Consider the following 18,599-nt stretch of genomic DNA (forward strand, 5'->3'; position numbering starts at 1 on the left):
CTCGACAAATGAACAAGAGAGTAGGATTCTTCCCCTTTTCAAATATTCCGTGGCATATGGGAGACGTTTTTTGATGCAACAGCATTGCATAAATTCTATTGTACAAAAGTATTGGGAGTTAGGTGCTATATCACATCAATATATGGCGACTTTCCAAGTCTATGCCATCATCTTTTGACCCATTTGGTGAACTAGATACGCTTTTTGAGGTCTCATCCTCATCATCACTTGTGACCAATGCATTGTCTTCATCCAATTGAAATCCAACCTCGCCATGGTTATGAGCATAGATTGGCATATTCACATTCGTTGGGGTTCCCATTCGAATGCAAATGAATACGAATATGAATGGGTGGTCAAGTATTCGTTTAACTAAAACAAAATAAAAAAACTATCTTTTTTAATTTCCTAGGATAAAATAAAAGGAACTTGACAATAAATAGGGATAATAAAAGACGGACTTGGGGATTTGAGACTACTGAATTTTTATAATAAATGTATAACTTATAAGTTATAAGTATTCATTTTATTGTTAATAAATAAATAAAATAAAATAAAGGCTCATTAATTTCTCACTTTTTATTTTGACATACGGTTAGTAAAAAACCCAATTGAATAGCACCTTTATAAAAGAAAAAAACCAATCACATGTTGGCATGCCATCAAACCACCTCATATCCCATACTCCCATAGTAATCCATATCAATAATTAGACACTACTATGCCAACAAATGACATCTCCTAGGCATAGATTGGCATATTCGCATTTATAGGGCCTCCCCCACGAATGCATACAAATACAAATACGAATACAAATACAAATAGATGTAAAAGTATTCGTTTTATATTTTTGAACTTACAAGCAAGCAAGCAAACAACAAAGAAACCTCCCCCGACATCCTATGAGTAAATTTATTTTGCAAAATGAATGGTTTTATATTATTCTTGGGGCCATTTCTTATTCTCGAATATTACGAATATCACGCACGGTGAATATCACGTATGTGTCAATCTATGCTCCTAGCTATGAATAGGCCCCAACTTCCCCTTTGAAAAGTACCAGCACACAACGATCATGAGCTTCGGTTCCTTATACTGGGGCTTTAGATAGTTTACATCCAGAAATTTCATTGAAGTTAAGCATAGAATATGGGAACCCTGTTGCCACCACAACTTTTTCGACGGTGGCTGGAGAGTTCAGTTGGCACCACTCGCTTATCCCTTGCTCTTTTCTTGCAGATGCAATGGCTCTCTTCAGCGCAAATACAACACTGAAAAGAAAACAACTCAGCTCCTTACACATACAATAACAGCCCTGGCTTCACAGCAATTGGTAAATGATCCTTGATACAGTTTTACAGGCATGAAGTGCATACCGAAAGGGTGCATGAGAAGAAAGTTCAATTAGTATTACAAGCATGAAGTGCATAACTAGTATGCAGGAGGAGAAAATTCAAATTACCCGCAGGACATGCCGTATGGTGGTTCACCTGAAAACTGAATCAATAACAGCCAATTGATCAGTGAACACAATTGGCTCTTTCAATAATGCAAAAATAGAGACACCCTAAAATCTAAACAGATGCAACATATATATATATATATATTACATGCACTAGATTAATTGCTTACAGCTTAATATAATGCCTGTCCATTACTGGTATATCTATATAAGAGCCACCCTATGCTCTGATTGGTATGAGTATATTTCAATGCATGAAGACTAACCAACCTTGGAGCGTAAAAACCCTTCCTCATTTGTACTATTCAGAACAAGAGATGCATTGAAGATAATTGGTATATCTTTTGCGGTTGGAGGTTTATACGTCCATGTTCCATCAGACAACAGCTGCATAAACAAATTAAGCACAAGACATATATACCATGATACTTGTCCAATGGACCATCGAGCCAGAAACTGCAGTAGACAAAGTGGAACATCCTCGCATGAAGTCTAAATGTCACTGATATAATACATGATTACCTTTCCGGTCGCTGTGTCATAATTGTATTCTTCACAGAGATGATATCCCAGACCTTGAACATACGCTCCCTGTATCTGTATAAACTCAATGCAAAACCAAATGACAAGTACATTCTAACTAAATGCAAAAGAAAGCATGCCTATACAAACAAGACTGATGGCTGATTACATACACAACAATCCCGCATAGAGACATGATATAATATTGTATACAATAACTGAGAGATGTACACAATATATTTCCATTGAGAAGGCCTTTAAGAGGTTAATTAGAAATGTGTGTGATTACTGGATGGAAAAGAATATACATAATCACATAGACACTTCCAAAGTAGCGCCGCATGGGTGTCATTTCTAAGATATATATGTTCCCTTGAAAGCTGTAAGCCAGTTTAATTGATAGAATGTATTTCCAGTGGATGGAGGATGTACATTGATACGAAGTGGGAAATCATCATTCTAGACCATGTTTGGTGTTTGAGTATTGCACCTCACCTTAATAAGTGGAGTCTGAATATTTCTTAGGCATCAAATATGCATCTAATTTAATCATAAACTGTACAAATAAGAGATTCTAGCATTTACTAAGATTAAATATAGACCTAATTTAACCATAGAGGCAAGGACTTGATTATAGCAACAATACCTGACCGATGTCAACAGCGGGATTGAGGCTCTTTCCACAATCTAACAGAAGATCAGCCCTAAGAATACGTGTCTCAACTGTAAGTAAAATCATGAGCATAAAAAAGAAATACAACTTGTAAATCCAAACCATTAGTGTAGATACTCTAAAGAATGATTAATAAAACTTGAACCTGTCAATAGGTCAACTTCAACTTCTGTTAAACCTGCTCCGAATGACAAATACCTGCAGAAGCCTCATGTTTAAATTGTATGAAAGTGTCTATTGACAGCACTATCAAGGACTTTAGATATTACGTGAGAGTGAAAGGATTTAAATGCTCTCGCAACATGTGAAAATAATAATAATAGTTGGTATTGTTATTATTATAACAATAATAATAAGAATACCAACATATTTATCCCAATAGTTGCATATATATCCTAATAGTTCCATATATCACTCACTGGAAGGGTCCATTAGGACCAGAGTCTGGATATACACGACCTCGTGCCTGAAGATCAATGCCAGCATCTAAAGCAGAAGATATTAATTCTTGCCAATCTGGTTTTTCATCAGAGACTGTCAACACTTTACTCAATGTTTTCAAGCGTTCAACAATCTCCATACATGCTGCCTGTCATGAAAGTGATCAACATAACATGGAAGACAAAGATATACTCAGCCTAACTTGCAGAGGAATTATGAAAATACTAGCAAAAAGGATTTATAATAGCTGCTGGATTCCAATATATAACATATTAGTAAACGAGAATACTCGAGCAAAAGTAGATGTTACTCCACTGTTAAATACAACTGTTAAACAAAAATTTTATGCAATTGTAAGAGCGTCATGGCAACAGGATCAAAGCTACACCACTGAACATCATCTAAATTGTCAGAAAACTGGGGGTAAATAAATGGACACAATGATGACTATTCTTAGTTCCTGTTTTCATAATAGCTCCTGATATTGTTGTAAAACTCCATCAGCAAATAGTTGAATAAGAAATTGCACAAAGCAAGTTTTGCTAATCTTAGCAGCAGCATCTCTATAATTATCCAAACAATAACCACAAGGTCTAGAGTCCTCGTAGCTGAAATGTTTTCTTTCAATACTAGGATTATGTAACATGCATTAGCAATGCACGTATGGACGAGTAATATACACATTTTGTGGTAGTCACTTGGTGACACATGTTTAGGCTAAGATACTGTAGAGAATCGACTCCGGCACAACCGGTTAGCACGTATACTTATGCGGGTGCAAAGATCGAGAATGACAAAAACAGACAAGACAAAAGACACAAAATACAGAGACACCCGATTTAACATGGAAAACCTGAAAAGGGAAAAACCACGGGGAGTCCACAAACTCCGAACAGAATCACTATGATGGGAGGAGTACAACAAGAAGCTTCAAGGCAACGACCTTGAAGCTCTTCTTCATCACAGACGGTTACAAAGATACACACACCCTTGCTTACTCTCTCACACTCTAGTTACAGTGGCAACAACCAACTACAACTTGTTCAACAAGAATAATGATGATTCTCACACTTTCTAACTACTCATATACTTAACAGACTATTTACAAATATAGCCTTAATGGGCACATCTAGGCTATTTACAAATATAGCCTAGCCGGATTCGACCGATTTGGCTATTAGCCGAAATCGATTATTATCCGATTTTTGGTTAGTCGATTTTTCGGCCTCGGCTGAGTCCAGGTAAACTAGTTCACCTCGTGCTCTTCCCAACCGGAGGGACCGGTTTTCCCAACATATACATCTGGTTTCAATAAATTCAAGTCTTCTACTTAGTGTTGCTATACAGAAACATTCCTTGAGTGTATCTTTCACGTGGATAGCTTATCCCTTTGAGGCATTTAAACTTTCATAATATTTTTTATGATGTGGTTCATGGTTACAATGGAGGCGAAATGTTTCACTTCAGTTGTACGGAAAACACATATCCAGAGTTGCACAAATCATTCAACATGACATATAATTCATGGCATCTTATGTACGTACTTTCACAGCCTTTCCACAGAGATCTGAAGTCACAGAGCCTCCAGTCTCAGCTCCATTGTTTGCAACGATTGATGTTGTTGTGTGAACATAAATGCTGTCAAACTTTATTCCCAATCCAGCAACCAAACCCAATGTCATTGCAGCTACCTAGAGAATCTCACAAAGAGGAAGTAAAAGTGAACTGGCAAATATAATACGAACAGAAAAAATATGCTATAAAGAATACCTGAGCGACCTTCACATCTAATCCCTGTCCAATTTCACATCCAGAATGATATATACCAATACTTCCATCAGTATGGATGTTGACTAAACAGAGCACTTGGAATCCCTCCCATTGTGCAGGGAATTTCACAGGAACCATCGATAAACCTCGCTTCACCCATTGGTTGTTCAGGTTGAATTCCTCTATCTTTTAAAGTCGTTTCTCATAGTCACTTGATGCCTGTCCCACCATGCACACAAAGTGGAAACAAACATAATGCAGCTGACCTCCACAAAATTAAGAAGAACATCACTTTATTCTTGCAATATAAATATGCATCTTTTTATTCTAGTACTATATAATTATTTAAGTGAAAAAAACATTGGCTTAAGAAACAAATGTTAAAATCAGCCACATCACCATTTATGGCAGAAGAGTAAAAAAAGTAGTAGGTTCAATTAGTTAGCAAAAATGAGTATCTAAATCATATTAATAGCTCATAAATTTAGAAATTCTAGCATATATTTTAAGAAATAACAGCAAATTCTTACTTGTAGTGACTTGAAAATTGACCTTGCATTGCAGGAAATAAAATGTTGGCTAGCTATAGTATAATCCCCATCGCTGTACATATTAACTTCACGGACCACTTCGGGATGCAAGCCAAGTAAGGTTGAAACATGTTCCATGGCAGTTTCAAGCAAGAAAGTTGCTTCCACAAAAACTGAAGACAGTACATTGTAAATTTGGAATTAAATATAAGGTATTGTATTTCTATATCACTCAAACCAATTATAAATAATTAAACAATAGGGTACAAGAATAGTGTGATCACACTAGGGCTCCCCATTCATGTCAACCCCCAGGGTAACCGGCAGAATCCTGTGCTAATTTTTTCTATTAGTTTAGTATCCCAATCCAACTTGGAATTGAACAGGAATGAGTTTAGGGTCTCATATTATGGTCATACATGATCAAGAAAAAATGAGTTTATAGTTTAGGGTTCACTGTTAAGTTTGAATATGAATTTGAAACACTGAAATATATATGACCTGAATAGAAAACTTATTTTTTGGGAGAAAACATATTAAATGCATCTGAGGTTTTGGTTTCATGTCTGATGATGTACGCAGCTCAACGATTTTGTGAAGGTATGAATATCGTCACTAATATTGTGGAATCTTAAAGGCTTTATTAATATCTGAGCCTCAACCTTCTCGGTGGTATCTTAAGTATGGCACTTAAGTTAGCACTCCCTCTTAGTATGTCAGCATATCTTGAACGAATTGCACTATATGTCAAGCATGTGAAGAGCAAGTGACCTTCATCCTCTACCATGCCTTCATTGCATACTTTGCATGTCTTCAACTTGTGAGATCAAGTGCGAAGTAGTGTAAGGGCTCTACGAGCATTACTACTCATATTGGTAATGAGATAAGGTTGGATACGATCAATAGGCATTCTTGCTTTATATTGAGACCAACATTGAGGGTTGACATTTGCAATGTAGTATTCTAGCTTTGTCCTCTTAACATCTTCCCACTTCATCCTTAATGATTCCACCAACCTTTCCTCAATCATTACATAGTGCATTGCATTGCTCGAAAGTTCTAAAAGATCATCCAAACCCCATCTTCTAAACCATTTCCTTATGTCAACAACCCAACCGGATGAGAGAATCTTACTTTTATGATTCTTTTGTAGCTTACATCCAACATTCCAAGCAAGATGTGGTAATCGATGATTCGGCATATTCTTGACTTTTGTAATGTATTTATATACTTTTTGGAGTGCCAATAGTTCTATGGGCCTCCTTAAAAACATCTTTTGAATTTTCTCAATCTCATTCCATGCATTAAGAGAGATGGTGCCACCCCATACTTCTACTCCATAAAGCAATTTGGATGGTTTGCACTACCATCATTTTTGTTTTCTCCACATTAACTCCTAGTCCACTACTATGTCAAAATTCTTCTAATACCCCAAGTAAATTTTGCATACTATCAACATCATATGAGAAGAGTACCACATCATCTGCATATAGAAGCAATAAGATAACATGTTGCATCAATTTGGGGGCATTGAATCCTTCTTCTCTTGCAACCTTATTCATCACTTCTTCTAATTTATCAATACATAAGCCAAAGAGTGTCGGTGATAGTGGACATCCTTGCTTGACCCCCATGTTACTTAAAAAGTACTTTGAGAATCCACTATCCATTTTTAATTGGCATTTAACTTGTTCATATAGCCGTGCAACAACAACTCGATACTCTAATGGCATGTCAATCTCTACCATTCTATTCCAAAGCTCACTTCCTGGTACCGTATCAAAAACTTTCTTAAAATCAACAAAACAACAATAAGGTGTTTTTCCTTGTAGTTGACTCTCTTCCATGATTACTGTCAATGTGACCAAATGATCCACAGTGGAGTGTTTTGGTCTAAATCCTGCTTGCCCAAGTGCTCTTTTGCTTGTACTTTTAGCCCATGTGCTTATCTTTTGCTCCATAATAGTGCTATATAATTTAGCAATAGTTGAGCTCACCATTATTATACGATAATTTGATACTTGATTCTTATCTACGGCTTTCAATATTGGTTTAATTCAATTCATAAGCCAATCATTTGGAAATCCTTGTTTTATAGCTTGCTCTATAATTGTCATTATACAATGACGACTATGTAGCATTGTCCATTTTAAAAACTCACTTGAGACGTAGGTTGCATCTGTTGCTTTCCTACTCGCCACCTTCTTTATTCCCTTATTGACATCATCAATATCGATACATGTGAGGGGCAGCACGAGGATTAGGGTTTAGATCAACCCGAGAGGGAGAGTGTCTAAGTGAGAGACAAAGGGAGAAAGAAAGAAAGAAAGAAAATTAACGTCTTTTAAGAGGCCAAAATGGCCTATAAGACCAAATAAGAGATTGCATCTTAAGTGTTGTCTCGTCTTTGAGAACAAATCAAAATAAAATAAATATTACACAGTAAATATAAAAGTTAATAACATGAAAAGAAAAGAAATGAGGGAATCTGGTTTTTGGCACATGTGAGATCCTCAAGTTAGGTATATTGTAGCTTTTGTCTTCGAAAGATCTCTAGCATAGGTCTATCCAGAATGGAAATGTCTCCGAAGCGAGGGAAGCACCTACGATGGCGGGAGATTATAGCTTTTAACAATCGATGACAACGGTGTCGAGGTCGTGGACCATGGGGCCGAGGCCTACTTGCACTGCAAATTGCCATTGCCCGATCAATTGTAACCCCTTTGTTATGTCCTGGTCTGAAGCCCATTTGTGTATCCTGGGGTTGACTTCTAGCAGTAGGAGTGATGGGACTAAAGAAAGTTGTGATTGTTCTTTGTGGATGAGCTTGTGCGGTTGTATTCTTCAATAACTTTTCGCAATGTCTGTGGAGCTCTAGCAAGAAAAGTCCTAGGCATCGTTGGTCCTCATATTCCATTACCTTGCGTAGTGGGCCAAAGCCTTGTTTAAAGCGGCAATGGTATCTCCCTCTAATTTCATAAAAGACACTACAATGACAAACATAGTGTTCTTCAAATTCCACTCCTTGATGACACAATTGGCAAATTCTCTCTTCTAGAGGTAGTCGTGTAATCTGCCCACCTCAATCTGTAGCTGATGTGATGAAGTTCTCAGCTGCCCTATCACACTATGCAACGCATAGGATAGATGTATGTCCACATAAGGTGGCCTAATGACGAATCCATCCTCCGATGTATGTAAGAACTGCGTCTTATAGTGGGCCGTCTTTGTATGAAGTGGTATTTTGGGGCTAATCCATGTTATCTTGTTTTCCAAGTTAATAATATCAGTTCAGATCACTCTATCCTTTTCCACTTTGGTCATATTTAGATGGGGACAGTCCAAGCTATATTGGAACGGGGGTAGTGCATTTATACTCATGCCATGTGACTCGAACCATTGCTGCATTTCAGCATACCAACAATGAGTGTCTCCATTTTCAGCCAATTGTTTTGATGACATAAGTGCCAACCTTGGGTACCTTCGTTTAGGGAGCTCCCAAAGATGTTGGATAAATGTCACTGATCGGAACAACACCTCGGTTATTATAGGTGCTACTCCCATCTCTGCCCGGATTATATCCTAGAGCACCGACGCTTTGCTCCTTATCATGTGAGCAATCATTGACACTAAAGGTCTCTCTAAATCTTTCCAATGATTTTCCTTGTTAATACTCAGTCCCCATGTTTCTACTCCATAGAGAAGAGTTGGTGTGACAAGTGTATCAAATAACCACATCTTAGTTCATGGCTCTTGGAACGGCAAATGTGCACATTGTCTCAAGAGCATCAAGGGTTGCGTATCCACGAGAAAATCGATCACAAGAAGCCTCCTGTAAGGAGAACCTAGGCCCTATAAATGTTACTCCTAGGTATGTGGAGGAGCATGTGTATTCCACCTTTTCCTCTCCCAAGAATTCTGGTTCTGATCTTGTTACCCATGCTTGACTGGTGTTAAACACCATCACTTTAGTTTTATCCATATTGATTGACAAACCTTTGTCCATACAAAATAGTTTTAAGGCATTTAGATGTCTTTGTAGTCCCTCCGGAGAGTCAGAAACCAGCACAATATCATCAGCATATAGTAATATTTGTATAGCTATACCTGCTAGACATGCTCTCGAACCCCTGAATCTCTCTATGTAATGTGATACCTCATCTATGGAGAGACCGAAAAGAGTGGGTGTTAGTGGGCATCCTTGCTTCACACCGATTGTGTTAGCCACCACCTCCTACAAGCCCTTGGAAGACCGCACTTTTTCTGAAACGGATTCACAGAGTGCATAGATTCCCCATTGCATATCTGTAGGAACCCTCAAGGGCTTCTAGCCGCTACATAAGCCGAGCACGTGATAGTGTCAAAGGCTTATCGGAAATCCACAAAACAGCAATAAATCCTCTTATTATGGGCTCTGCCTTCCTCAATAAGGGCCCGGAGGGGGAATATGTGATCCAAAGTTGTGAACCGCTTCCCAAAACCTGCTTGTCCAACTGAACAGCAGCCATTCCGCTCTGCCCATATACTCAATTCTGATTCTAGAATCGAGCCATATAGTTTAGCCAAGTAATGGCCAATCATGATTGTCCTGTAGTTGCTTGGCATCATGGGGTTTCCACTCTTGAGGATTGGCACAATGGTATGTTGAGTCCAGCTAGTAGGCAAACCTTCACACATGGCTTTATTAAAGATGTGTGCTAGCAATGGGAACAAGGTGTCACGGGCATAAATAAAGTGCTCACCCACCAATCCATCATGATCTTGGGCCTTCCAAAATTGTAGTTGATCACTGGCATTTCTTACATTTTGTGAAGTAAAAAAGGTTGATTCTTTTGGGCAAGAGCCATGTGGGTGGGGAAGAGGAGGTTGCCCCAGGATATCATATAGAACCTTTGCATATTCATGCCACACCTAAGGTGAGTTCAGTTGTGTGGTAGGTTGCCTCTTATTAAACATTTTCCATGCCCTTTTACTTTCTTGTCGAAACAAGAGATACAAATGATCTTCAAATTTAGCCAAATACAATCTCTTCTTCTTCCTTACGAGGTGTTGGAAGGTTGCTCTCGTTTGTTTGTGTGTATGAATGCCCCGTGCATGCATCCTTTACATCGAAGCGTAGATATGCATGATCTGCTGCCAAGCAAATAGGTCTACCCAATATAGTGAACTCTTTTATTTCAGGTATAAGAGATGGAGATCCCATTAGATAATCGATTGTGCTTGCACCTCCGTTTGGGTTCCAACATGTCAAAGCATTTGATCTAGGCCATTGTGACAAGCCATTATAAATCACAAATCCATGTGCACTTCCCAAGGCTAGAAAGTGTTTTCCATATTCAATTATAACACTCATATCTTGAGCTTGTCTCTTTGGACCAACCTCTTCTGCCATAACTTCTCCATAAACAGCCTTGTGGGTGTTAAACATAGTTGTTTGTTCATTCTTGGTTTCACCTAGAGGTGCAAACCTTGAGTAGGCAAGTGGAAAGTAGCAAATTGCAATATATAGCTCCCTAAGATCCCCTATTTTGATTCGTACCCACATGTAGCGTGCATCTACATCCTTATGGACAACATGCACTCTATCATGGACCTCCTTTTCATATAGCACAGCCACTCCTCCCGAACCTCTAGTGTTTCCTGGTGTCCGAGGTTGGGGGTGAAATATTAACTCCCATCTATATCATTGTACTTCAGGGAGTTTGCTAGCCATGCATTGGTGGGTCTCTGTATACATAGCAATATCTGTGTTTTTCAAGGTATCTTCAAAATATCTGACATCTGTCCGTAGACAGCTGTTGCAATTCCATATAGTCATGCGTAGGGTCTCATAGGCCATATATCGTCATGGCAATTTGCAGTGCAAGTAGGCCTCGGCCCCATGGACCACGACCTCGACGCCCTTGTCATCAACAGATAAAAGCCATTATCTCCCACCATCGTAGGTGCTTCCCTCGCTTCGAAGACATTTCCATTCTGGATTGACCTATGCTAGAGATCTTTCGAAGACAAAAGCTACAATATACCTAACTTGAGAATCTCACATGTGCCAAAAACCAGATTCCCTCGACTCTTTTCTTTTCATGTTATTTACTGTGTAATATTTATTTTATTTTGATTTGTTCTCAAAGACAAGACAACACTTAAGATGTAATCTCTTATTTGGTCTTATAGGCCATTTTGGCCTCTTAACAGACGTTAATATATCTTTCTTTCTTTCTTTCCCCATGGACCACGACCTCGACACCCTTGTCATCGACAGATAAAAGCCATTATCTCCCACTATCGTAGGTGCTTCTCTCGCTTCGGAGACATTTCCATTTTGGATCGACCTATGATAGAGATCTTTCGAAGACAAAAGCTACAATATACCTAACTTGAGAATCTCACATGTGCCAAAAACCAGATTCCCTCGTCTCTTTTCTTTTCATCTTATTTACTTTTATATTTACTGTGTAATATTTACTTTATTTTGATTTGTTCTCAAAGACGAGAAATGTAATCTCTTATTTGGTCTTATAGGCCATTTTGGCCTTTTAAAAGACGTTAATATATCTTTCTTTCTTTCTTTCTCTCTACAGTTAGGGTTTAGGCTCTGTCTGTCTCTACATTTTCTGCAATGTCTGTCCTCTCCTCTGCCTTTTCTGCAATGTGAATGTCTGTTTGCGTTTTGTGCAATGTCTGTCCTCTGTGTTTTCTGCAATGCCTGACCCTGTGCGTTTTCTGCCAAACCTGATTCCCTGTATCTTCTGCCAAATCTATTCCTCTATCCTTTCTACCCAGTAGAAATTTCTAGAATCTATATTGTTCTTTCTGCCCTCAACATCTCCTATACCTGCTGTCCTAAGACACCATGGAGTCTGAATGGACCGAAAATGAAAAGATGGATCTTAACACGAATGACGAAGGTCTAGATCCATGGAAGACCCCAAGAAGATATCATAGACGAAAAGGTAGGGATGGAAGCACCCCGAATAGCATTAGAAGGGCGCACAAGGCACCTAGAATGCAAGCCCCATCCAACATTCCATTTGATGTTGAAAATGGGAAACATGATTTATTACACCATTTGATTGCACAAGAGATCAATCTTATTAGAGAAGATATAGAAATAGCACTAAAACAAGAAATGAAAAAGGAGATAGAGAAACAGAAAACAAAATTGCATGCCTCTCTCAAGGTTGAGTTATTAGAAGAGATGCGGAAAGACATAATAAGCCATGTGGAGAAATCACACTTAGAGCTCAAGGATGACATGACATAATACCTTAAGGATGAAATATCCTCAAGTAAGGTTGAGTTAGGAGCTATAAAAGTCGATTTAGAAAAAGGACAAGAAGTTGTGGAAAGATGCATCTCTACAGTGAAAGCCAATGTCACTAAGGAAATGCAAACATGGGCAGACATGGCCAAAGATGCCAAAGCTCAAGCTGAGCACGCCCAAAACGAAATTAAAGCAAATGCTCCTTGGATAGAGGTAGTAAAAAAACAAAAAGGAACATCCATGGATAAGATGGCAATGATGAATGCTACATTAGAAGAAGAAGCCAAGAGGAAAGCTCGTGCGTTGCATGTACAAGTGGTTGGTTGGGCCGAAAAGGGAAGTCCACAAGAAGATGCCAAGAATCTCGGAACAAATATTGGAGCATCAAATATTCCATTTGCTTCAGCGTGGAGGGTGGGAAGAGATGAGTCTAGAGCTAAAGCCCTTATCATCCGCTTCATGGATATTGACACGAAAAAAGCTTTCCTCTCTAAAAGAAAGGCACTCAAGGGTGAAAAAATATACTTAGACAACGATCTCACTCCAGCCCAAGTGGCACACCGCAAAGAAAACATGCCACGAGTGCTTGATGCAAGGAAGGAAGGTAAATGGGCCGTATATAGAGACGGCAAGGTCATTATTATAGAGAAGAGAACCGCTTGACGATATATGGCCTATGAGACCCTACGCATGACCATATGGAATTGCAACGGCTCTCTACGGACAGATGTCGGATATTTTGAAGATACATTGAAATAAATGGGCCGTATATAGAGACGGCAAGGTCATTATTATAGAGAAGAGAACCGCTTGACGATATATGGCCTATGAGACCCTACGCATGACCATATGGAATTGCAACGGCTCTCTACGGACAGATGTCGGATATTTTGAAGATACATTGAAAAACACAGATATTGCTTCGTATACGGAAACTCACCAATGCATGGCTAGCAAACTCCCCGAAGTACAAGGATATAGATGGGAGTCAATATGTCGCCCCCAACCTCGGACACGAGGAAGCACTAGAGGTTCGGGAGGAGTGGTTGTGCTATACAAAGAGGAGCTCCATGGTAGAGTGCATGTTGTCCATAAGGATGTAGATGCACGCTACATGTGGATACGAATAAAAAGAGGGGATCTTAAGGACTTATATATTGCAATTTGCTACTTTCCACCTGCTTACTCAAGGTTTGCACCTCTAGGTGAATCACCATATCTACCACTATATGATGATATCATAAGATTTGCTACTATGGGGGACATAATTAGGAGATTTTAATGCACGAACCAAGGATGAACAAACAACTATGTTTAACACCAACGAGGCTGTTTATGGAGAAGTTATGGTGGAAAAGGTTGGTCCAAAGCGACAAGCTCAAGATATGAGAGCTATAACTGAATACGGAAAACACTTTCTAGCCTTGGGAAGCAGGCATCAATTTGTGATATATAATGGCTTGTCACAATGGACTGGATCAGATGCTTTGAAATGTTGGAACACAAAAGGGGGTGCAAGCACAGTAGATTATCTAATGGGATCTCCATCTCTAATACCTGAAATAAAAGTATTCACTATATCGGGAAGACCTCTTGGCTTGGCAGCTGATCATGCATATCTACGCTTAGAGGTAAAGGATTCATGCACAAAGGATGTATATGCTAAGGAGAGTGAGCTGGCTAAGTATCTATTCACTGGCAAGACAATTGATGTGTATAGTTGCAATGTATACAATGGCATGCTAGATTTGGATCCATTCGCACCCCTTGAAGAACTTACCCAAGGTTTATCCAAGTCATTGCATAAAGCAGCCATAAATGTTTTCCCTCACACAACGGCCAATCCCCCCAAACTCGGTACAGTAATACAAAATAGTTAGTATGATGAGGAATGCCATGATACAAGGAGATGCTTGTAGCGTGATGTAACTCGGGGCATTTATACACACAACCAAGCGAGAGCAACCTTCCAACGCCTCGTGAGGAAGAAGAAGAGATTGCATTTGGCTAAATTTGAAGATCATTTGTATCGCTTGTTTCTAGGACAAGAGAGTAAAAGAGCATGGAAAATGTTTAATGAGAGGCAACCCACCACACAACTAGCCTCACCACAGGTGTGGTAGGAATATGCAAAGGTTCTATATGATATCCCGGCGCAACCTCCTCTTCCCCACCCGAATGCCTCACACCCACATGAATCAACCTTCTTTACACCACAAAATGTAAGAAATGCCATCCATCGGCTACAATTTGGGAACGCCCAAGATCATGATGGATTGGTCGGTGAGCACTTTATCTATGCCCGTGACACCTTCCTCCCATTGCTAGCACACATCTTTAATAGAGCCATGTGTGAAGGTTTTCCTACGAGATGGACTCAACATACCATTGTGCCAATCCTAAAGAGTGGAGACCCAATGATGCTAAGCAACTATAAGACAATCATGATTGGCCATTACTTGGCTAAACTATATGGCTCGATTCTAGAATCAGAATTGAATATATGGGCAGAGCAAAATGGTTGCCGTTCAATTGGACAAGCAGGCTTTCGGAAAGGGTTCACAACTTTGGATCACATATTCACCCCCCGGGCCCTTATTGAGGAGGGCAGAGCCCACAATAAGACGATTTATTGCTGCTTTGTGGATTTCCGAAAAGCCTTTGACACGGTGCCACGTGCTCAGCTTATGGAGCGGCTAGAAGCCCTTGGTGTTCCTATAGATATGCAATGGGAAATCTATGCACTCTATGAATCTGTGTCAGGAAAAGTGCGGTCTTCTAAGGGCTTGTCAGAGGAGGTGGCTAGCACAATTGGCGTGAAGCAAGGATGCCCACTATCCCCCACACTCTTCGGTCGCTATAAAGATGAGGTATCACAGTACATAGAGAGATTTGGGGGTTCCAGAGCACACCTAGCAGGTATAGCTATACAAATATTACTGTATGTTGACGATATTGGGCTGATTTCTGACTCTCCGGAGCAACTACAAAGATATCTAAATGCCTTAAAACTATTTTGTACGGACAAAGGTTTGTCAATCAACATGAATAAAACTAAAGTGATGGTGTTTAACACCACTCAAGCATGGGTAACAAGATCAGAACCAGAATTCTTCTTGGGAGAGGAAAAGGTGGAATACACACGCTCCTACACATACCTAGGAGTAACATTTACAGGACCTAAGTTCTCCTTACAAGAGGCTGCTTGTGCCCGACTTTCTCATGGATATGCAGCCATTGGTGCTCTCGAGAGACAATGTGCACATTTGCAGTTCCAAGAGCCACAGACTAAGCTATGGTTATTTGATACACTTGTCACACCAACTCTTCTCTATGGAGTAGAAACATGGGGACCGAGTCTTAACAAGGCAAATCATTGGAAAAATTTAGAAAGACCTTTAGTATCAATGATTGCTTGCATGATGAGCAAATCATCGGTGCCCCCCAATATAATCCGGGCAGAGATGGGAGCAGCACCTATAATAACCGAGGCGTTGTTCCAATCGGTGACATTTATCCAACGTCTTTGGGAGCTACCTAAACGAAGGTACCCAAGGTTGGCACTTATGTCATCAAGACAACTGGCTGAAAATGGAGACACTCATTGTTGGTATGCTGAAATGCAGCAATGGTTCGAGTCACATGGCATGAGTATAAATGCACTACTCCCGTTCCAATAGAGCTTGGACTGTCCCCACCTAAATATGACCAAAGTGGAAAAGAATAGAGTGATCCGGACTGATATTATTAACTTGGAAAACAAGATAAAATGGATCAGCCCCAAAATACCACTTCGTACAAAGACGGCCCACTATAAGACACAGTTCTTACATACATCGAAGGATGGATTCGTCATCAGGCCACCTTATATGGACATACATCTATCCTATGCGCTGCGTAGTGTGATAGGGCAGCTAAGAACTTCATCACATCAGCTACAGATTGAGGTAGGCAGATACACACGACTACCTCTAGAAGAGAGAATTTGCCAATTGTGTCGTCAAGGAGTGGAATCTAAACAACACTATGTTTGTCACTATAGTGTCTTTTATGAAATCAGAGGGAGATACCATTGCCTCTTTAAACAAGGCTTTGGCCCACTACGCAAGGTAATGGAATATGAGGACCAACGATGCCTGGGACTTTTCTTGCTAGACCTCAAGAGACATCGGGAAAAGTTGTTGAAGAATACAGCCACACAAGCTCATCCACAAAGAACAATCACAACTTTCTTTAGCCCCATCACTCCTACTAATCCTATAAGTCCATCATGGGATACACAAATGGGCTCCAGATCAGGACATAACAAAGGTGTTACAATTGATTGGGCAATAGCAATTTGCCATGCACGTAGGCCCTGCCCCCATGGACCACGACCTCGACACCCTTGTCATCGACAGATAAAAGCCATTATCTCCTGCCATCTCAGGTGCTTCCCTTGCTTCGGAGACATTTCCATTCTGGATCGACCTATGCTAGAGATCTTTCGAAGATAAAAGCTACAATATACCTAACTTGAGAATCTCACATGTGCCAAAAACCAGATTCCCTCGTTTCTTCTCTTTTCATCTTATTTACTTTTATATTTACTGTTTAGTATTTATTTTATTTTGATTTGTTCTCAAAGACAAAACAACACTCAAGATGTAATCTCTTATTTGGTCTTATAGGCCATTTTGGCCTCTTAAAAGACGTTAATATATCTTTCTTTCTTTCTTGAGATTTTCATCTCTGACAAGCAGATCTTTGTTCAGGCCTTTACACCTAGGGCACTCATGAAATGTTACTAGTATGCTCCATGCATATGCCTTTTATTTGGGTTAGTTACTAATCATACCTATGCCCTGAGGGAAGGTTACAACTAGTTTTCTCTAGTATGTTATATGTCTATCTTATGCTGATTAGCTGTCTAAATTATGCTGTATTCCAGCCATGCTGTTTGTGAGCTTGCATTTGCTGCAAATATCATCAGCCTGTGTTTTGAGTCACATTTCTCTTGCCTTCCCTCGTCGTAATTAAATTTTCCTATGACATGCTTGATAACCAACTGCTTCTATGAGGAATTTCGCAGTAAATATAATGCAAAATGGATCCTCAAGTCTGGAGAATAGAAACGTTAGCTTCAAAGTTTCCATTGCATCATAAATTATTCCTTGTAGCCCTGAGCCCTGAAACCCTTAAATATCATGCCACATTATCTCTTGTTCATATCTGCTACTGCGTTCCATTATGGAAGCGAATTGGATCACAGTTTAATTATGTGAAATCAACATAAACCCCCAGATTTATAGCTGATATGAAATTTCAGCAAGTAGGGATCACCATAGAGATAATATGGATGTGCCTAAGAAAAGGAAAAGTGTCCCTACAGATAGTTTCCGCAGGGTAGAACGTGCAGGGATGCAACTTCCATGTAAGAGCATTGAAAAACTTGAGTTAAATACCCCATTATCCCTGAATACTCTTCAAAACTCACATCCGCATCTGACAAAGATATTCCGGAACACTCCTCAAATTGCAGAAATCTCAATATGGATCAATAAAAAATCAACTCCCATAGAGTATTGAAAACTTATAAGACTTTCAGTGGTATACTTATACACACCTGACTATATTGCAGTAACCTTCTGCACCAATAGTATCTGCAGATATGAATGCTACTACACCTCTCTTAGCTAATGCCTTCTTTTCATCTATGCTTTTTAATTTTGCGCTAGCCACAGTGGACAAAACAAATGCAGCGTATAACTCACTTCCAGCTTCAAGATCATTAAGGTACTCAGCATCTCCTGTCACCTGAAGGTTACTAATAAAAATAAGAAAAAGAAAAGAGACAGGGCCATCGTTTTGTTACGACCTACAAATATTACTTACGACCTACAAATATTACTTTCCTACAAATGCATCACCACATGTAGAATACATGATCAAACTGCC

The 18,599-nt window shown here is 39.4% G+C and overlaps 2 protein-coding genes and 1 pseudogene across 2 annotated transcripts in view; 1 reads left to right on the forward strand and 2 right to left on the reverse strand.

Annotated features, from left to right (window-relative positions):
• The window catches only part of LOC147855355 (uncharacterized), an 85,647-nt gene that overhangs the window by 52,578 nt on the left and 14,470 nt on the right, over positions 1-18,599 (reverse strand). The window lies entirely within an intron of this gene.
• LOC147855356 (xanthine dehydrogenase 1-like) lies at positions 980-5,591 on the reverse strand. Its single transcript, XM_087329969.1, has 10 exons — positions 5,399-5,591; positions 4,869-5,087; positions 4,643-4,789; positions 3,077-3,246; positions 2,803-2,855; positions 2,631-2,707; positions 1,985-2,059; positions 1,733-1,849; positions 1,463-1,497; positions 980-1,271 (listed from the first exon to the last, which is right to left on the reverse strand). Exons 2-10 carry the CDS (start codon positions 5,004-5,006, stop codon positions 1,091-1,093), a joined length of 993 nt encoding a protein of 330 aa, XP_087186095.1. The 5' UTR covers positions 5,007-5,087; positions 5,399-5,591; the 3' UTR covers positions 980-1,090.
• LOC147855357 (uncharacterized) lies at positions 13,454-17,681 on the forward strand (annotated as a pseudogene).

Source organism: Azolla caroliniana, unplaced genomic scaffold, assembly GCF_043228905.1.
Source record: "Azolla caroliniana isolate FFs.n. ecotype wild unplaced genomic scaffold, voAzoCaro1.0.p SCAF_14, whole genome shotgun sequence".
Taxonomy (NCBI): domain Eukaryota; kingdom Viridiplantae; phylum Streptophyta; class Polypodiopsida; order Salviniales; family Salviniaceae; genus Azolla; species Azolla caroliniana.